Below are 21,729 nucleotides of genomic sequence, written 5' to 3'. Positions count from 1 at the left end.
CCTGGTAACATTAACTACAAAATGTTGTGCTTTATTTAGCATAGCTCTCAGTAGCTAATCCCCATGACCTGGAAAAGGGGAAGCTGAAGGTGGAACTAAGCCTTTTGTGTCCAAAAAGTGTCACCGGGGACCCCACTTCCCAGGGTGGTGCGTGGTGAGGTTTGAGATACCGCGTGCCAGCCTGCAATTGGAAGCAGCACACTTGTGTGTGGGGGAGTGATTATTTCTCCCTTCCCTCAACCAGTTAAAAAAAAATACAACTAACACAGGAACAAGGATCCCATTTTATTTTTTTTAAATGTAATCAACAGAGGGCAAAGCCAGCTCCTAGGGTGTAACTTACATATTTACAGGGAGGTGCAGCGTGGCCTCAGAGAGTCGTGTTTAAAGGCAGTATTACAAAATATACACAGGTGCTCTTTCTCTTCACAGTACATAAAAGAATCCTGCCTCATTTCCAAATGAGACACTATAAAACAAATCACTATTTACTATATAAGTTATGAAGTATTCTGTACAGATGCATAGCTATAAATATGCCACATAAATGGCTCTTTGGGGACTTTTATCTACAGAGGGGCTCAGTTTGGCATCTCTGCCTCTTCATATGGCCAAGAGCATGATGGGAGAGGATGGAGAGGACATGGTCCTGTGGAACCACAGTCTGGCCTAAGTCAAGCTGTTCTTACGGGAGGTGGGGGGGTGGGGATAGTTGCAGAGCCATCATGGGTATTACATGTGAGCTCTAAAAGGCACGGGTATTCCATATGAATAGGACCCCACCCTTGACCTGCAGTCACTCCATACCCTACTAGCTTCATCTTGACTCTAAGAGCATTTAGCCATTTCCCATCTTTCTCCACTCTCCTGAGAATTCCCTTGGAGCTTTGTAGGCATGGACGGGGGCAGGACCATGATGCTCATCTATGGAAGATGGGAACAAGTTTCATGAGCAAGAGGGTGAGTGGGTGGGTGAAGCAGACCACTGCAAGTTGGCCTCGAAGTCTCCTTGCATAAAACAAGGTAAACAGACCCTTCCCAGGCAGATGATCCCAGGTGGTAGCAATGGGGGGCGGCGTTGGGACACAGGTCTTACAGGTTTCACCAGGAATATTACTCTGACCAAGAGAGGACCACTAGTCTGTAGCCACAATGCCTCCTATTCTAGATCAGTCCAGAGCCCTAGGCATAGAAACCCAATATGAGACAAACATGTCATGAACCCCAACCATGTCACTCCATCCTAGGAAGATGAAGGTGAGGACACTGGTCAACTACTTGGCCTGAGCATGCCAGATGAAGCCTCGATAGAGAACATGTCCTGCAATGGGAGCTAGAGGCTCACACCTATGGGCTCCAAGCCATTAGTTCAGTGCGTTTAGCTCGGTTGCTCTGGAGCAGGGAGGAGGAGGAGGAGTGGACTTTTGATTTAAAAAAATGAGAGATGCGGGTGAGGTTTTATACCAAGAAATGACTGCTTTGTACATATATTTACAAATACTCTTTACATTGGGTCTTTCCAGAATCTTCCCTAATGCCTCCCTTAACACTTGGCCTTTGGGTGACTTGGAAAACATTATAGGCCAGAGGTGGGGCTACGGATCAGTCTTAATCTCTGTACTGTCATCTGAGAGGGAGGCACTTGAGAAGCAGGGGACAAGCTAAGTTCAATTCACCTGTGGACTGAAACTCTGGTAGAAGGAGAGCTAGAGTTGATGTAACTGTTCTTCATCGGGAATCCTAGTAAGGTGGCAGGAGACACCTATGGGAGGGGTGGATCCATGGGACTTAGGCCCTCCTCACCCCTGACTCCTAGGTGCCCCTAGAACACTGTAGTGTTGGACAGGGCCTTCATGCTCAGAACTTCCACTTGGCCCTTGCCTTCATCTTGGCACTCTTTGTTCATAGCTGCATTGTCATAGGCCCCAGAAGCCTTGACTGGGATATCCTGCTCTTTCTCCTCTTCCTCTGCCAGGTCTCTGCAGCACTTGCTGCAGCGGCAGCACTTGCAGCCACATATCATGCAGCAGACACGGCAGCACACTCGGCAACAGCAGCAACAACGCCTCTGGAAGCAGGAGGTGGCCAGGGAGATGACATTGTCCCAGGGTTTCAGAGAGTGCATCCACGAGGGTAGGAAATTCCAGTCCCGGAGCTTCAGGGGCAGGATGCGGGGGCAGCGGGATTGCAGCATCCGGAGGCACAGGACCAGGAGCACCAGCAGAATGATGGGGACACCCACGCCCACCAGCACTGGCCAGCCTGCCAGGGACAGGCCGAACACTGTCAGTGGGGTCAGGAAGAAGAAGAAGATGAGGTAGAAGACTGCGAACCAGCGATACTTGGCAGAGATGTTGCCCAAGCCTTTAGCCAGACGGATGGGCAGGCGGGTGAATGGAATTGGGTACCACAGCAATATTCCAGAGATGTTGAAGAAGAAATGGCACAGGGCAATCTGAAACAGAGGGTGGGAAAAAGTGAAGGTCACCCCAAGGTCCTCCTTGTGTAGAGCTGAGCTTGTGCAGAGCATTATGTTCTGTGAACACACATCACTATACTGTCTGGCTTTCAGGGAAAGAAAGAAGTAACCCTGCTGAAGAGCTCAGCTTTCCTCATGGTCTTAAAGGTGTCATCTGACATGGATTTGCCTGCTGCTTCACCATGCTTTGGGGCCTATTGTCTCAGCAGAGTAGATCTTTTACATGCCTACCTCTTAGGAACCCATAGGCTTGACTGTCCTCATACATAGCTCCCTGTGGTTTCTCCCAGTATCTTATGGCTATAACAGAGTGCATGGCTCTCATTAGAAAATGGTCTACATACTAGGTATGGTAGCATTGTGATCCAGTCCCAGCACAGAGGAGGCCAGACCTCTCAAGAACATTCCTTATGAATTTGGGGCCAGTGTGGGCTTCATTAGATTCTGACTCAACCCAACACAAACCAAAGATAGGTTTTATCCCACCCAGAGCCCAGTAGCAGTTGCTAACCTGGAGGGAACTCCTCAAGGTGCTGCCTGGGCTGGCCAAGGCAGCCAGAATGGCAGTGGTAGTGGTGCCAATGTTGGAGCCCAGTGTGAGTGGATATGCCCTTTCGATGCTGATCACCCCAATACCTGTTGGGAAAACATAGAACACATGGCATGAGCCCAAATAACCATGGGAAGAGGCTATGGTGATCTAACAGAGAAGCCAGGGATAAAACCTCACCGATGAGTGGCGTCATGGCAGAAGTGAACACAGAGCTGCTTTGCACGATGAAGGTCATGCCTGCCCCCACAAGGATGGCCAGGTAGCCGGTCAACCAGGCAAAGGGAAAGGGGAAGTCTGGAGGACAAAAGAGAAAGAGGGCATGTCATGAGTCCCAGTGACCGCAGGCACTTCCTGAGGACTGAGGAGCAAGCTAGGGTGAGTAAAGGGTTATAATCCCACACATGACCTGAAATTACCAGGTAGCTTTCTAAAACCTTTCCCTAATCTACATACATCATCCTGTCAAGTTCATGTAAACCAAGGATATGGTTGAGAGCAAGATCAACACACAGATTGACAAAGATGGATCTAGAGATACATCCCCCTCCTCCTTAGCCTGGCCTGGCATCACTGCACACACGGAGATGAGCTATGAACTCAGCCCTGAACTGCCTGCATGGAATTGGGCCTGTGGTTCTGACAAAAACCCAAGCCCAGGGATCCCTCTCCTGACAACCCTGAGATGCAAATGTTCAGGGCCCCACTCAGGTGTCCACACAAGACCAAAGGCAAGAATAAGTTTCAAGTGTTGAGCCTACCGGTATTCAGGGTCTTCTTGATGACAGTGGCGACCTGCCCCCTGAGCACAGAACCCAACAGCTTGACTATCATGATCAGACAGCCACAGAGGATCACCAGGGAGACGATAAGCAGGATGATGCCCACAGCAAGGTCTGGGAGATTGAAATTCACGAAGATGTGCTGACCTGAAGAGACACAAACAGGCTTGTCAGGAAGTCCAGATTGCCATCTCTTCCTTCTTTCTTGGGGAAGCAATCTTGCCTGGCAACTAGACACAGAGACTCAGACTAATGGTATCCTTTGCAGTTTGCCTTGACATGAGGCTGTTTGCTGACTTTAAAAAGAAAGTCACTTTAAAAAAAGATCGTGTGTGTATGTGTGCACACCTGTCTGTGTGTGGTTGTGTGTGCCCATGCCTATGCCAGGGACCTGTATATACCAGAAGTTGGAATTCCCTAAACATACAAGGAGGTGGTTGTAAGCTACTTGATGTAGTAACTGGAGTTCTTTGCATGAGCAGTATGCAAGTTTAACTATTATGCCACCTCTCCAGCAGCTATTTTTTGAGAAAGGAACTGGTATAGCCCAGGCTGATCTCCAATGGGGAAACTAGCTTGATCTTCTCTCCTACCTCTACTTACTATGATTAGAGAGCAGGCACCACCAGGCCTGACCCTGATTTGTCTTAACAAAATTACACTTCTTGAGACTGGAAAGTGAAGCGATCCTTATGCTTGGCAGGCCCTGGTGCCCAGCCCAGTTCTACCACTGGACCCCTTGATGTTTTCACTAGTGACTGTCACTACAAAGCATTGAGACATTACTATAAAGTTCTTCCTATGTATACTTTGGGACAAACCCAGGAAACCAAAGCTCTGACAGATAGCAATTAGGGCATCAGCGGTGACAAGTTCACCTGATTCTGCAGGCATAATCACACCAAAACACGGTGGTAGGATAAGGGAGAAAGTGGGGTTCAGGAAAGCTTAAAAGGATGAAGAGCTTCCTAAAACATGGGAGGACCAGGTGGGCTCAGTGCCTTGGTCAGAAGAGATGCATTAAGTGAACAGAACTCAAACCAGCCATCAATTACCCCTGACTTATTGACCAAGGGATCCTAAGGCCACCAAGGGAGCACTGCAGAATCCCCATCGCAAGCTCTTCAGGTGGCACAGAGTCACCAGAAGGCCTGGCACGGTCATGGTCTTGCCCTCCTTCTTTCCTGTAATTACTGGGCTACACACTGAAGAGATTCAGAACCTGACTACCCAGCCAGTGGGTCAGCCAGTCAATTCCCACTCACATTTAGCAATGTTCTCCTTATGGGTCACATTCTGGATGGTCCAGGTCTGTATGCCATCGGTCCAGCAATATGAAGGAGAGGTGCAGTTATCAGGCGAGGGGACGGTGACATTCATCTCAGTCTAAATGACAATGACAAACATGAGTTGCATCCATGGTGGGAAATAACAAAAGCAGGGACTGAATGGGACATTATCCTGGGTTTTGTACAATGGCTCTATCAAAGGGCAATTTGCTCCCCTTGAAAGATCTTTGGAAAATTTTTTGGAACCATGAGGACAAATAAAATCTTTCATCACCACCCTTTAGCATAACATGTATGCACACACATACTACAGCCAAGAAGTAAGAGTGAGCTGCACCAACACAAGGACAGCAGGCTGGGTCAGTTCCCAGTACAAGCCATGATGTGTGCCTCCTCAAACAGTCTGGAAGAAAGTGAGAAGACGCCCCTGCTGCCTACATTTATACTGTGGGACAGAGTTCGGGGTCTCCAAAGAGTCAACCTTGTGTGAGACATGTAAGAATTACAAAATGCCAAGGAGCGTGCATCCAATGGTGATGCAAACATGGCTGACTCCTTGAAAGGTGCAGGCCAGATATGACTCCCAGTTGCCTAGTTCTCCCTCGCTGACTTCTGATTTGCTGCTTTTTGAACACATGGGTTGGAACACTCACCGACTTTATTGACACTTACCACATTGCTTATACTTTTACACCAGATCTTGATCAGGCTCTTGTTCTGGGCTGCTGAGTCACCCATTGCGATTTGTTGGATGACCTTTTTATCCAGCTGAGGGGAACAGAGGAGGATGGGTCAGCATATCCTCAGAAGTGATGCCTGACAGTGGTTGCTGGTTGGTTGTGTTGGGAGCTGTGAATGTGAACCACTGGACACACCCTATGTGTAAAGACCTCTACCCTCCCCTACTCTCAGCCTCCCACTAAGAACAGTATTGTTCTCTAGAGCTGGTGGCTCTCAACCTATGGTTCTCAACACCTTTCACAAGGTTCACCTAAGACTATCGGAAATATCAGATATTTACATTAAGATTCATAATAGCAGCAAGATTGGGGGGTCACCACAACATGAGGAAGTGTTAAAGGGTCACAGCAGTAGGAAGAAACTGGCAAACTCTATGCATAGAGCGTGAACTCTATGCTAAGGGCACTGAGAGCCAGCAGGACCTACTGTTTTTAAGTTCAAGTCCTGGCTGGCCCCTTTCCACCCATAACTAGGGCAGACACCAAGGATCAGCAGGCATGACTGGCCTCAGCTGGGAAAGGGGAGTAACCATCAATAAACTGTTATGGCAATTGGAAAATATGTGCGAAAATGCTCACTGCTTATCTCTCAGAAGTACCCCTACCCTCACCCAATTAGCCCTGACTCCTAACAGGGTAAAACAGGCTCTGTCAAAGAAATACAAGTGACACAGACACCCCTAGCCATCCCTAACCTATGGCTTGTATCCTGCTCCCTGGCCTCTTTAGGCTCAATGAGGTGTGAACTGTACTAACACAGCCATTTACCTGGATGATGAGCTTTGTGAAAGGGTCTGTGATGACTTTCAGAATGTCTGGGGCATCTTCTCCATTCTGGAACGTGATGGTATCCAACACGAGGTTGGTCAGGAGCTCCAGGTAATGGGTGGCAGCCTCCAGAGGCAAGAGCACCAACACGGAGAGCCAGTTGAAGAAGTCATGGACAGTGGCGCCTGCAAATGCCCTGCGGAAAGGAAGTCACCAGAGCTCTATTGTATTCTGAGGGAGAGGGTGCGGGTCATCCACCTAAGTACACACAGGTGCTTGGTCTAGGAAGACTTTGCTGACCAGTATAGTATCAATATAGTGCAATCCTAACAACCACTGTTTAGCAGAATCGCATCGAGACCACCCCAAGCCCTCCTTCTCCAAATTTTTAAGACTGTAGAGAGTCGATCAACAGCTAAGAGGTCTGGTTGTTCTTCCAAAGAACCTGGGTTTGATTTCCAAAACTCACAACTCCAGTCTTACCGGGTATGAAGATAGTGCATGCATACACACATAAGAGGCAAACACAATAATAAAAATCAATAAAAATCAATAAAGATTTAGAATTATGAATGGTTTCCCTACATGTTTGTATGTTAGCACCCAGGTCTGTTGGATCACCTGGAGTTATATCAATGAAGGTCACTTTATGGGTCACATAGGCCCTCTGCAAGGCCTCTTCAACCATGCCTAGACCACTTTTAAACTGTTTGGAAGGCAACCTGTCCTTTGAAAGGTAGAGAGAGTGGGCCAGACAATCAGAACCTTCTGACCAACTGGATTCTTTTTTGGGTATGGGGAAGCGGGTTTCAAGACAGTTTCTCTGTGTGATAGCTCTGGCTGACCTGGACTTGTTGAGATGAGTTAATTGTGTATGTGTAATATACATGCATTGCTCCAGTAGAGGGGTCAGAAGCCTAGAACTATAAGCATGTGGGCCACCATATGGGCATACGGGTGGTGGGAACTAAAACTACGTCCTCTGAAAAATAAAAGTGCTTGAGCCATTTCTTCAGCCCCCGAATTCTCAAACTAAGAAACTGTGCCCTCTGGGCAGTGGTGGTACACGCCTTTAATCCCAGCACTTGGGAGGCAGAGGCAGGCAGATTTCTGAGTTCCAGGCCAGTCTGGTCTACAGAGTGAGTTCCAAGACAGCCAGGACTATACAGAGAAACTCTTGTCTCAAAAAAACCAAAGAGAAAAACAAAATGGGACCTTGAATTATAAACATTTTAACACCCAAATAATTCTTTAAAATAAAAAAATTGAAAATGCTCTTTCTAGAAACATCTCTATGTCTAAAAATACCTACCACTAGGTATACTTGGTATATGGCCACAGAGAATGGCTTAATAAGCAGATGGGGAAATACTTTACGCAAGTTCTAATGTTTGTGGTCTATGGTATTAGCTAGTCTCATTCTTCCTGGAGAAGGCAACCAAAGACACTTTCATACATTGCTGATGAAGTAGAAAATGATTCACAGATTTCCTGGTGCTCAATAAAATGTCCAGGAGCTCTATGAACAGTTGATGCAGTAATTACTGTAGCTATGTATGGCGATAATCCAAACAAACCTTCAAGAAGGATGCCACATGTAACAAATGTTGGTTATGCAAAGCATACTGAAATTTTTACACTCAGGGAGGAGGGAGGGTACGAGCTAAATTAGTTAAATCCCAACATGTAGGCAACTCATTAGGTCCTACTTAGGCTTCTTTTTATAGGCTACAGGGAAACAATCGGTATAAATAATCATGAGATGAGACAAAATTTTCCAGAATTGAAACCTAACTGGAATCCTGGCTGGGGCCAGTCGATGACATCACTTTGTCTCCTTTGGCTTCAAGATGAATAGGGTGGGGGATAGAGAAGGCTGTCTGGCTTCTTGGAGAGATCAAATTAGAGAGTGCCCGTCTTAATGTGTGTTATCATGTCCATCAAGACTTGTCATCAGGGACCAAATGAGGTGGCTCAGGTAGATGGACCACTGTGATAGCATCCCCTGTTGATTCACCGGCAGACGCGACAAACATGACCACTCTCCCCAAAAACCTGCTATAATGTCAGCTTTCTTGACTGTACCACGATGGCGTCATAGACAAGCTGGGAATTGCTTCTGTATTTTAATAAGCTCTGGGAAGAGCCTGTGGCTGGCTGGGTAAAAAATGAAGCTGGGAAACGTCCTTCATTCCCATTGCTAGCACTGAGACAGAGGGCTTCCTTTTGTCTATTTCCAAGGGCCCTATTTTTGTACCTCACACGTCATAAGCTGTATTTGCCTGTGCTGGGTTACAGGTGAAGAGATATTAGCAGAGCTAGCCTAAAATGGGAGTTTTTAGGAAGTTATAATTATCTATGACTAAGTGAAACAACAAAGCCCGCCCCACCCAACTGGCCTCCCTTCAGTGCAGTGCGTGTCTAGCTGGTGCTTCATTTCAGGCACCCTGAAAGGATGCCGTGTGCCTGTGTGCACGGCTGTATAACCATTACAATAACTTGCTGGTGCTGTTGGATATTACCCTAGCTTATAGATCAGTAAGTGGATTTTAATCTGGAATTCCCAACCCTCTTTGGACTCCAGGCTCCTTCCAGGTTAGCAGCCAGGCACACCTCCATGACTAGTTAAAGGCACTGTGGGCACAAACGTGGTGGGCACAAAGCCTGCCCTGAATCACTTACCTTCTGAACTCATTTCTGTCTCCTGCCTGCATAAGCGCCACAATCGTGTTGGTGATGGAGGTTCCGATGTTAGCGCCCATGATGATGGGGATGGCAGCCCGAACCGTCAACACTGAAGGGTGAAAAAGAGCAGTGAGGGACCCTGCAAGCAGGGGAGCCACACTCCACACAACCCAGTGGGATGAGCATGCTGGGGCTAAATATTCTAGAAAGCAGTTCTCAGCTTCTTTGGGAGGTGGTGTGTCACATATATGTTAACACTGAACAGCTATTAAAATCCAGGGAGGGGAGTTGATGAATCTGCCTGTACCCCATTCTTGGACGTAATGTTAGTGTACCAGAAGATCCCCTAGAGCCTCTCTGTCTTCCATCTCACAGGAGCCCAGGAATCAGTCAGTGATTAAGGGAATGGATGAGCCCCAGAGCCAAAGACACATTTTTATTTGCTTTTATTTCAAAATAGTGTTGTGTAGCTTAGGCTAGCCTCAAAACTTACTTTGTACGAAAATTCTAATTTTGGATAAAACACTGCCATTAAGGAAAAAAAGATGGGAGGATATTTGTGGCACTGCCTACATAATAAAGCAGAGAGCAACTCCAACTCACGTGAGGAAGCAACCATGCTGACAATGATGGACGAAGACGTGCTGGAACTTTGAACCATGACCGTCACTAGCACTCCTATCACCAGTCCAGCCACAGGATTAGACATGATGGAGTTGTTGCTGAAGAACTGGCCAGCCATTTTTCCTAGAATGACAAACAATGGTCATTGGAAGATAGCTGTGAATGGTGCCTTATACTGGGCACAGTATGAGTGTTAGAGTCCCAAGAGTCCATACAAGGTCAGCTGGCTGTAAAGTGGGAATCTGGCCCTCAGCTCAGTTTGGCCATGTTTCTTGCTTCCTGTTCTTTTTGCCTGCATTGTCCTAAGAGAGAAGCTGTTTGCCCATGGGAAGCCTCCAGTCCCACCATCTTTAACTTCTACCCTTAACCCCTTAGTCAGCCATCCTTTTTCCAGTCAAGAACCTGGCTTCATATAGGTCTTAACTAAGTGTTTGGCCTCTAAGTCAATCCTCTACTCTAATATCTTCAGCTGCAGCCTGAATTCTACAGGAGTCTTTTGGGAGTGTATCTATGTGACACTCCGTCTTTCCTCAATCCATTGTATAATGGAGGCCTACAATCTGGGTGTGCATTGTCTAAGGTAATCGTAAGCCAAGCCCTTTATGAATAAATGTCCCTAAGGGTCAGGGAGACAACACATTCAACAATGTGGTCCCTAAGGAGTGATCTACCACCCACCCTTCATCTCTCAGGTCAAAAGATCAGGTCAGCTAGGCATGGTAGCCCATGCCTTTAATCTCAGAATTTGGGAGGCAGAAACAATAGGATGTCCATGTGCTCCAAGCCAATCAGAAATAGGGGACCCTGTCCTAAAAGTACAGGATTGGGAAGTATGTGATAGTGTGTGCCTTTAGTCACAGCAGAGGCAGGCAGATTTGAAAGTGAAACAATCTGGTTCAAATAGGGAGTTCCAGAACAGCCAGGGTGACATAAAGGCCCTGTGTGTGTGTGTGTGTGTGTGTGTGTGTGTGTGTGTGTGTGTGTGTGAACTATTTCTATTTGTTTGTAATGTTCATTACAGGCTATGTTTAAAGTCTGGTTAGGTAGTGACCTCTGAGCCTTGGTCATCTCTTCCATGTGGGAGGGACCTTAGGGAGGACTCTTCCAGACAGGGCCACTCAGGGTGCTATCTGTTGTCACCCAGAGCGGGTCCAAAGTTAACTGAGCGCACATAAGCAATTCATTCTGGATTTCTGGAACACTGTCTGCTGTGTCCTGGGCTCAGGTCAGGGAAGGTGTCTACTGTGGGCTCTTCCCAGCAAGGGTCGGCTTCCATCTTCCCTACATGCTTTGGCCTAAGGGATTTTTTTTCCCCCAGACAGAAGCCTTGAGGCAGCAGGGATCCTACAGATAAAGGGAGTCAAACAGCTTCCTGCTGGGGGTTGGGTACAATGGGAAGGATTCTGGTAGCAGACATGCGATCTAGGCCAGGCTCCTGACTTAACCCAGAGCCACTTAGATGCCACAGTTCTCTGCTCTATGATGAGGGATATATTCGAGATAGTCAGGTTTGCCACCTCAGCCATGCTTAAGTATGAGAAGGCCTGTGAGCTGCCCCCTTGAATTGAAAAAAAAATCAGGAGTGAAGAATAACCCACTTACCTCCAACAAGCTGGAAGGCGCTGCTGAGTACATCCAGGGAGCACACGAACAAGTAGAGAAACCCCAGGAGGAGAATGAACTTCCCAATCCCCTGGAAAATGCAGAGAATCTTCCCTTTGGTGTCTCTCTCTGTGGTAGGGAAGAGGGAAGGCACAACAGTTAGGAGTACTCGGGAGGACCTGAGATGCTTGGCAAGGGAGCTTGCGGACGGCTCTATCTTCTAGCAAGGCCTGGACGGGAGGCAGTCTCTGCTGCTGAACCCTCCTCCATGTTTCTAGAGAGTCAGAGGGGAAGGAGAGTGCAATGTGGTCTGGGCCCAGAGGAGCAGCAGACCAGGATGGACAGACAGCAAATGAACTGCAGTGCTGTTGAGGTAGGGAGTAGTTAAGCTAACATGGGAAGCGTCAGAAAGCATCTTCAGAAAGCACAGATAATCAACCCCTGCAATCAAGTCCCTTCTCCCACCTACCACCCAAGCCTTTCCTAGCTGTCTTGGGCTCGATTGGAACCCCATGCCTGAAATGGAAATAAGATGTTGGTCACCCCAAGTCTCCGGCTGTGTTCTCAGCACCTAAAGCCTAACCTGATGAGCATCCACAGTGTGCCGCGACTGTCCCCTGATACTTTTGAGTGAAAGAACAAAGGGTCCCCTAGTTATTCTGCTTTAGAACCCTCGTACATGAGACACAAAGGTAAATGCTGTGTGGAGCAGCTGGGTCCTTTTATTGGCACTTACCTGACCATTTGAGCCCAGTGTCCTGGAGTTCAGGCAGGTCCCAGGGGTCTGTCCCCCCAGGGTGCTCCTCTATGAGAACCACGGTGGAATAGGAGGGTAGAAGTTCAATCTTGGCTACAGGAGTCCCGCTGTCATTTGCTGAAAACAAGTAACAGAGGCCATGAGGAATGGGAGCCGAATTTTCACAGGTCCTCAAAGGGGGCTTGTCCCCAGTTGGTGACTGGCACTTACTTTTGCTGGTCTCCTTGTCTTTGGCAGGTACGCTAGACTGTGGACCTGAGGCCCCTTCAATGAATTTATTGGGGTTGGGGTGGGCATTTTCCAACTCGGGCCAAGGAGCCATGGTCTGCAAGAGAAGACAGCTTGCTTAAGGGTACAGCCACTGATGTAACAGCTGCCTGAGAGAAAGGCATCTCTTACAAATCTTTCTTAGCAGGAGAGACCAAACAGGTGTCTGTACCAATGGCCTCCATCGGCTAGCTGCACTGGAGCAAGTTCAATTCTAAATCTGCATCAAACCTTACCCAGTGGTCTTGACATTCACAAGTGTGTGATGTTTATGCTCCTAGACCACCCACTTGTGTTCCCTGCCATCTGGGGCTTCTGCATGAGTGTAATAGTGTCACTCACGAGCAGGCATGTCTCTGGATCAAGTGCTTTTACGCCTCTAGGCACACAGTGTCAGTCTCTGTAAAATAGACACCGTTCTTCATACATCTGGGGCTTTGAGACTGGTAGTGAAATGAAGGTCTAATAGATTGCAGCTAGCACAAGTCCTCCTACCTCCAGCAATGGCCTTTTATCTGAGGGGCATTGTTGCCAGGCTCTGCAGGCTTCCTTATAACCCATTTTCTCTACAATGTCCCTCTCAGTTCCAAGCCAGCTCACCTGGCCAGCCACAGCTTGCAGCCTGTCCTGACACCACTAAGCAGCACAAGCCAAAGGACAGAAGATTCACAGAAAAGGAAGTACAAGCAGCTAAACCTCTGACTAGAACCCGACTTCCAGCCTCATCAGCAAGATACACAAATGAAGTGGCATTAATGGAGTGTAATCTACTGTGTTGTGGTAGCTAGGTATTCTGTCTCACACCTGCAATCGCAGCATTCAGCAGCCTAAGGCACATAGTAACTTAAGTTCGAGGCCAGCCTGGGTAATTATGTAGTGGAGTTCTGGAGGAGCCTGGGCTAGAAAAGATGCTGTGATCACACCTGGGAAACTCTCAAAATGATCAACTTCCCCATTTCTCTTTGGGGAATTAGAAGGGAAAGAACATTACCTCTCAGAAACGCCTACCTTATCCTGATCAATTCTCCTAAGAGGGCTTCCCAGAACCAGAACCAGGATCCAACTGATATCTATTTCTGGCTTAAAAAGCACAGGCACTACCAAGAAAGGGTCATCCTTGGGACCAGAAGTTCTGCCTGGCCTGAGATATGGCCCAATACCTAGTCACTGAATAGAGAACAACACAGACCAAAAGCTATTTCCTGCTCATTTACAGATTTGTAAAATAAGAAATGAGGAGGTGTGTTCTAATAAGAGATCATAGCAGGTCAAAAGAGGTGGCAACCATAGGTAAGTGCTCTTTACTATGAACAAGAGGCACAGTATGTTCTATTCTAGCATGGCTACAATAGGGTAACAAAGATCCAAAATCATTCCCTAAGGTTCAGAGTGGGATGGGATGTCCATACCTACCCAACTTCAGATTCAAAGGGCTGATTCTAGCCAGTTGTATGGCTTGTGATGATTTTGAAGCCAGTCTGGCTATATAGGAGATTCCAGCTCAGGCTCAGCTATAAAGTGGGGCCCTGTGGCCATACACACAGAGACACACATGCGCATGAGTGAGTGCAAGATGATAATCCTAGGCTGTGTAGTTAGCTATTGGTACAACACTTATCTAACATGTCTAAGATCAAGACTCTGAAAAGCAGCAGCAGCAACAAGAAAGACAGTTGTATAGGTTTGTCACAACCCCCTACCATGATGTGACCTCATGGTGTGTTTACACAGGGAAAAATCCAAAGCTCTCAGGTGGGAAAGCCAGTTACAGCCATGATCTGAAAGAGTCTCCCACTCCCTGAGTCTATGTACACCACTCCCTGAGTCAATGGCAGGCAGAGAACTCACTTGGGAGGTTGAGATTGGGAAGGTTGTTGAGTTCCAGACCAACATGGGAGAGAAGATACCTTAGCCCCTGCTCCGCAACAAATTAGTGACTCCCTGGCCTGTTCATCCTGACAGACTATGTGACAACACCTGAGGAGTGACAACAACAGGGATGTCTCTGAATCAGCATCAGGCGTGAAATGGCACAGCACGTGTTAAGTGGGGAATGATCTTGCCTCAGCTCACACACATGCAAAACTGGAGCTGATGGCCACCTTCCAGGTTGTACAAGGCTTATAGGAGGTCAAGAGTCTGTGACTCGAGCTCAAACCAGAGCTTCCTGCCTGCCTTAGTGAGTATACGGGAGGAGGGAGGAGTGTCTGACCTGCGTTCTCCCTGGGGCTATCAACCTGTACAGTGTTGTTGGGACACCTGCTGTGGTCTCAACTTCAAGTTCACCTCAACTTAAGCTAATTCTTCATTCTTCAGACATATGGTCCCTTCAGCACAACTTTCCCCGTTTATAACTCTTGCCATCGTTATCCCAGACTTTCAAAGCCATCCCTGACTGCTCCCAAATCTCTCAGACCTATTGGCTCCTGCCTCAGTTTAGCCACTATCCCACCAGCCAGGGCCTCTGCCTCTCCCAGCTGAATGAAAGTCAAAGCTTCCCTCATGACTCCACATCTCCCATGGATGAACCTTCCGAGCACACAGATGTGCTCTACAGACATCCCCAAAGTCTGCTGCCCATTGTTGCCCTCAACTGGTGCTTCTCCTCTAGGTGTGCCTCTCCCAGAGTGGTCCTTCCACTTTGGAGTCTCGCTTCTGTCTTGATGGTGACAGTGCTTTACTAACTCAACCCACATCCTCCCTCCTCCCTGCTCTGGTCTTGCCCTTCTCGGTCCTGGCACGTGCCAAACGTGTGACTCACCTGGCACTTCACACACATCATGATGACATCTCTTAATTAATTTCTAATAACTAGGGCCATTTAATGAGCATCAAAGAGCTACCCAGTGCCACACTGGTGCCCGACATCTATTCTTATTCAGGCTTTATACACAAAAGGGATGGCAAACATTACTGCCAAAGCAGCCTGGCCGCTGAAAGAGAGACAACTTTATACAATTCTGCCAGGCTGGGGCCTCACCCACAATATGGAGGAGTCACAACAGGACTTGTCTTCCCTACAGTGTAGTTTTACTTATGGAATTGGGAAAGGGTGGCAAGCCATTTAGTGGTATGATTTGCATTTCCAGTGTTAGATATTAACAGGGACATGCAGATCAAGGTACGGAGGGATATTTAGCTTCTTCACCCCTGTCTCTACTAAATGTCATGACCCCCTCATCTCAAATTTAACAGTATCTCCAAATATTGTCAAAAATCCTAAGGGACTGTAGACTAGTATTCCAGAGGAAAGTTGGAGTTTTAGATTGCTTTTTGGGTTTTTTTTTGTTGTTGTTGTTGTTTTGTTTTTGTTCTGAGACAGGGTTTCTCTGTGTAGCCCTAGCTGTCCTGGAACTCACTCTGTAGAACAGGCTGGCCTTGAACTCAAGAAATCCACCTGCCTCTGTCTCCCAAGTGCTGGGATTAAAGGCCACCACCGCCCAGCTGGAGTTTTAGATTCACAAGGCAGCTTTGCCTCTAACCCCTTGGGTAAAAGCTTTTCCCTTTCAGTTTTCCTGTATGTGAAATGACAACTGTGTCAATGGAGGCTCTCAGAATGGTGTCCAGCACTCTGTAGCCCTTGTGGTTAGGCAATGTCTTTCTAAAATGACCACAAGAAGATTTTCACTAAGATATAGAATTAGAACTTCAAGCTGGGTGTGGTGACTAACTCAGAAGAGAACAAACCCTAAGACTGAGCATTGACGCTCACCCACAATGGCAGCACCTGGGTGAAAGAGGCAAGCTATTATCTGAGTTCAAGGACAGCCTACTCTACTTAGTACCAGGCTAGCCAGACATGCCCCACCCCTGAAGAAATTCACCTTTAAACTGGGCAAAGTAATGAACTCCTGCAATCCCAATCCCAGAATTTGAAAGACTCATGTAGGAAAATGGCAAGCTGTAGGGCAAATCAGAATAGTGAAACAAATATTTAAAAAGCAGGGTCAATACACACACACACACACATACACACACACACACACACACACACACACTTTAGGATTGTCATGAGCTATTAGGGGTTACGGGAGGAATGAAGGGATCTCTCACATAAGGGTCTCTCTATTCTTGGAGGCAGGTTGAGAAATTTCTAGAGCCATTTCCCACTTCTAATAAACTGAAACTTGGATTGTTCTGTTTCTGAACTTTTACCTCCCTTACACAAATAAAAAGAAAGCTCTCGGGGGCAGTAACCTGCTGATTTCTCTTCTAGTGCCCAGGGGAATGAACCTAGCAAGCTAGCAAATTGAAAAGCCAGTACTCAGGGCCTGCTGAGGCAATGAATGATCCATGCTGATTGTGAGTAAGCAGTTTCAGCCTGAGTCTCCCTGATAGGAGGTCATCCCTCATCACTGTATGCAAGTTGGATTGGCTGGGATTTGTTGGCTAGAGCAATTATTCCCTAGAAACTGTGGCCTCGTGCCACAGTGGACCCGCCAAGGAACGTAGCAGGCAGTCAAGTGGGACCGGGGTGGTTGTTTCCCTGTTAGCTACAGGGTGTCCTGTGACCAGATTTCCATGACTGGCCCAAACCCAACGAGAAAAAAATGTCCCCAGTCTTTGTGGCAGGTCTGCATTGTCTTCATCCACTTCCAGTGCCATTTATTATTAGTTTATGTCAAAAGGGAGATGGATTTCTGATTACCTGTGCTTCTTGGGAAACTTCCTTATTCTGAGCCCAAGTGCTTGGCACAATGCTTCCCCTATGAAGCAATCTGGTACTCAGTTGCTGGGGCTCTTTTTTGTCTGTCCTCCATCAGATTCTGCTCCAGACCTCCAGATTCTGGAAGATCAGGACAGGATCCAGAGCCACACGCTTGGCACAGCCATCTTGGGCAAGCAGCTGGAAGCACCCACCCAGCTCTAGCTCTTCTGCCATTCCCTTCCTGACGTCTACTCTCACAGCTGCATGTGTCCTGAAAGTAGGAAATGGATGACAACTGGCAACCATCCAGCCATGCCTCTCTGCTGCTCTGGCACACTGGCCCCATGCTCTCAGCCTCTTGTGCTCTGTGCAGGATGAACCAGAGCCTGCGTCTAGGACTCTGGAGCCAAGGCTGGGCCTGGAGCAAACAAATACCCTACAATTAATTGGCCCCTGGACTAGGTCATCATTCTATGGATCCTCCCAGTCCCTGCAAGCAACACTTCTGTGGTGACTATAGTGTCTCGCACACAGCTGTGAGACATAGAACCTTGGAGGTGGAGATCACTAAACATCTAGGCTTCAGTGTCACCTCAAAGCTGGGACAATGTCATCTTCCTCCCAGAGTCGTTGTGAAGAGTGTGATACTATGTGGAGGAGAAGTCTGAGCAGTATCTGGCACACTGGGGACATGAGTTGCATCATGACAAACTCATCTAAATACTTCACGGTGCACCTGAACCCACTGCCAGCCTTGAGCACACTAAGGACTCCAAGGGACATTAGTGATGCCTTGTGACATGATCCTTCAAAGACAGAAGGAAACACAGGCAAAGAGAACCAAGGAAACATGTCTATAGTCACACCACTGCCTTGAGGGTGACATGACAAAGGAATTTTTCTTTCCAGGGTACAGTAAAGAAGGCAAATAAGTTGAATATACTTGCCCAATAGTCACATAGCCCTGTGTGTCAGAGAAAGGAGGTGAAGGGAAGGTGGAAGGGAGAGAGGAGAGAGGAGGCAAGATTAAGAGAAGAGAGAAGGGGAAAGAGAGAGAGAGAGAATGGAGAAGGGGGAGAAAACCAAGGGATACACATGCCAAAGCCAGAAGCCTTTTCATACACCATAAGCCTCACAGCCAGGAGTCATAGGAAAGTCTTCCGGCCCTATCTAATGAAAGACTTGGGAACACAACCATGGGAATCATTCCTCTGTCCCCAACCATACCCCCAAATATAGTGATCAAAAATTCTGTAATGGCTGGCTGCTTTCCTCAACAAAGACTCAACAAATACTCCTCTGGGTATGACTGTTGGGGAGGGGATAAAATACTAAATAGGACGAACAGGGTGATTCCATGTGAATCTGAGGTCACTGACCCAGAGACACGGCAGACACTAAACCTGCTTCCCGGAAGGAAAGGCCTTAACTGTTGGGCCCCTCCAAAGGTTTCCCCTACGTCCAGATACCACTGTTCTCTCTACTTTCCTGTCCAACACCATATTCTTTCTTGCACTCATGCTATTTGCCAGAATCAGCAAGTTAGGAGGGAGAATCATTGCATCTAACAGGGTTATCAAATGCCCAACAAGACCAAGAATGATCACAAGGGCCCCAGGTCCTGAGGCCACCCCAGGCCCACTTCTACAGAGCTGGCTATGAACCTCACTCTTGGCTCCATTTTATGCAGCCACACACAATGCCAAGAGGAACTAATTTCTCCCGGCAGGCCCAGAAGGGGAAACTTCTGGGCTCTTCTAGGACTCGAACAGGGAAATGTGAGGCACCTGGCCCACACCCTTCACTTTGCATTCTTTGGGTTTCTCCAACCAGGACCTGGCTGGGACCAGCTGTTTTCAGAGCTTGCCTAGCTAAGGCCCAAAGATGAAAAAGTGAAATGGCCCAAGTCAGTGCTGTGTCCTCTCACCAAGTATGGCCATAGCACAAGGATGACCACTGAAGTAAAGGAGAATAGTTGTCACTGACTGGAGGCCCAACGTCAATTGAGACTTCAGGCTCTGGCATAAGTCATGTACACAGATTAACTCACTTCATTGTCCAGCATTATCAGGGCTATGTCTTATTTTGTTTTTATTGGTGGGGGGGGGGAGTCAGATGCACCATATAGTCCATAGAAGTCAGGGCAATCCTCCTATCTCAGGTTCTCAAAAAAGTAGTAGGGTTGCAGGTGTGTAGCAAACTCAAGCTAGCGGTGGTCTGAGACCAACTTTTAACACCACTCTACAAAGGAAGAGACTTGCTTTATGCTTATCATTTAATACTAACTATAGGACTATACGACAGAGAGAAAACCTGAGATACAGAAAATTGCTCAAAGTCAGAATGAACCAGCTTCGGAGACCGTTCAACTCCACACAACTAATGTTCCCGAGGCCTGAGGAGTTCTTCTGCTTTGGAAGAATGACCCAGAACCACTGAAGGTGGTTGGTGCTGCCCCTTAGCTTCCTGTAAGCATCAGAATAATCCCCTGAAGTGGGAGCAGAAGGGTGTGGTCCTTGCGGTGCATGCCTGAAATCCCAACCCTGCAGAAGCTGAGGCAGGAGGATTGTCAAAAGTCTCAAGGATGGTCTGGGCTACAACATGTAATTGTTCAAAATGAGAGGGAGAAGGCAACTAACTGCTCTAGGTCTTACATTGGAGAATGGCTTTTAGTTTTAGATTTTAGGTGAAAGGTACTATTTAAGACATTTAGCCTATCACTACCAACTTGGGCTCATCCAGACTGCCACAATACTTTTCTAAATTTGTAAAGTAAATTTCAGTCAGGTGTGGTAGGTCAAGTCTATAAGGTTCTGAGTTCAACCCTTAGGTTGCCAATGTGTCATGTAGTTGACCTGTAGCTATTTTGCCCTGTTTTGGGAGAGTTAAAAAGCTAGATCTGTAAACAAATAAGTATGTGGCAATCTATTGAAATCTAGTATATTCCAAATCAGATCCCCCAAATACTGTTTTTGGAGGGTTTTTGCTTTGTTTTGTTTTGTTTTGTTTTTCATAAACTCAGGCTATTCTGTGCCTTGGCAGCTACAGTTGTGGTACCCTGGAAGGGTAGGGGAGCGGGGTAACTCAGGTGGCATCCAAAACTATTACAAAGCCCGCCCTTCTTGCCACCGTTTACAAAAGCTTGTAAAACAGAAAAGGTCATTATCAGCTGGCATAGGATAAGACAGTCTCTGGATCCCAAACAATGCTAACTGTGGGAGGCTCAGGTGTTCCAGAAATGCCTAACAGAGAAGAGAGCACATTTCCGTCTAGAAGACAGGAAACTGGACACAGATGACAGAGCTACCCTGCTAGTACAAAACTCTCCTGGTAAGACCCTCCAGAAGTACAGGATCCATGAGTTTTAAGAAAATGCCCATGGTAAGTATGGCAGGCACCTGTCCCCCATGGAATTTGAACTCCAAACCAGGCACTCCTCTTTCTGGCCTGAGCATACTGTCTCCTCCGACCCTGTGCATATTTCTCTGCCTTAAGAACCAGAAATCAAATTCTAGGTTTTCTGCTCAAGACATCTATCTGAAGGGCAAAAACATTTGGCCGAGTCCCCCAGAAGGGTGTGCAGCCTCCAGCAGCCACAGCAAATCTAGAATTAATTTGCAGGAAAGACCCAGGTGTCGTGAGGAGGGCCACTGCACAGCAGGGAGTCACACAGGTAGTAACCCAGACAAAGCAGCCGGTGAGGCCAGCCCGGGAGATCCTCCCACCCCAAGCCACAGACACAGCTATCAGGTGAGGCATGTCCACCTTCACTAGTTTTGGAAGAGTTGTCCTGACAGCAATCGCAACTATCTTTAAAAAAAAAAAAAAGCTGAAAGTTTAGGAAGATGTGCTCTTATATCCTCCTCTGCAGTCCAGAGCCAGTCAAGTCTCTTGAGGGGTGTCTATAAGAATGAAGTCACTTAAAAACTCAGTGAAGGTCCTGAGCAGAAGCAGCCGGCGGCGCGGCAGCGGCGGCGGTGTACTCACCAGCGCTCCCTTCGCAGGTAAGGGACAGCAGGAGGCACCCAGGTGGAGCGCAGCTGAGCGCCCGGTATATATACAGCGAGGGTGTTGCGCAAAGAGGCCGGCGGCAGTCGCTGTCATCACGCCCCTCGCACATTCCAGGACCGCCTGCCGCCGTCGCCACGGCACTGCCTACCTGCCGGCTTAGTGAGCCCATCGCCACCTCGAGAACTGCGGGGAGAAACCTCAGACCAGCCCCGCAGTAGGAACGGCCGAACGGCCTGCGCCCCTGTGGCGGTGGCGCCCCGCGCGCCCCGAATCCCTGCCTCCCTCACACGCGGGGGCGGGGGGGTTGCTGCGAATGCTGACCACCAGCTGTGCCCCCCTGCCCTCTTGCCTCTTTTCTCCCAGAGATTCTCTGTGCCGTTCTGTCTCCGGGGCTGGAGAGGTTAGACACTGAGCAACAGATTTTAAGTGCAGAGACAAGATTCCTCTTCGCAACAAAGCCAGGATTGTTCCAGGTGCCTCTGCCCTGAGACCTGTCTGGCTTGGGCAGTTAGAACAAGGTCAGCATG

General features: G+C 47.8%; 1 protein-coding gene across 1 annotated transcript; it reads right to left on the bottom strand.

The window, feature by feature from the left end:
* Nucleotides 1–266: 266 nt before the first annotated feature.
* Nucleotides 267–21,482, bottom strand: Slc34a2 (solute carrier family 34 member 2). The gene is made up of 13 exons (XM_031342287.1): nucleotides 21,179–21,482; nucleotides 12,487–12,601; nucleotides 12,256–12,393; nucleotides 11,520–11,648; nucleotides 9,897–10,040; nucleotides 9,291–9,402; nucleotides 6,609–6,804; nucleotides 5,773–5,868; nucleotides 5,077–5,197; nucleotides 3,791–3,958; nucleotides 3,210–3,326; nucleotides 2,991–3,115; nucleotides 267–2,455 (listed from the first exon to the last, which is right to left on the bottom strand). The coding sequence occupies exons 1-13, from the start codon at nucleotides 21,293–21,295 to the stop codon at nucleotides 1,823–1,825; spliced, it is 2,211 nt and encodes a 736-aa protein (XP_031198147.1). The 5' UTR covers nucleotides 21,296–21,482; the 3' UTR covers nucleotides 267–1,822.
* Between the last annotated feature and the right edge of the window lie 247 nt (nucleotides 21,483–21,729).

Source organism: Mastomys coucha, unplaced genomic scaffold, assembly GCF_008632895.1.
Source record: "Mastomys coucha isolate ucsf_1 unplaced genomic scaffold, UCSF_Mcou_1 pScaffold22, whole genome shotgun sequence".
NCBI classification, from domain to species: domain Eukaryota; kingdom Metazoa; phylum Chordata; class Mammalia; order Rodentia; family Muridae; genus Mastomys; species Mastomys coucha.
The sequence above is the reverse complement of the archived record's forward strand: the minus strand, read 5'-3'. Positions and strand labels throughout refer to the sequence as shown.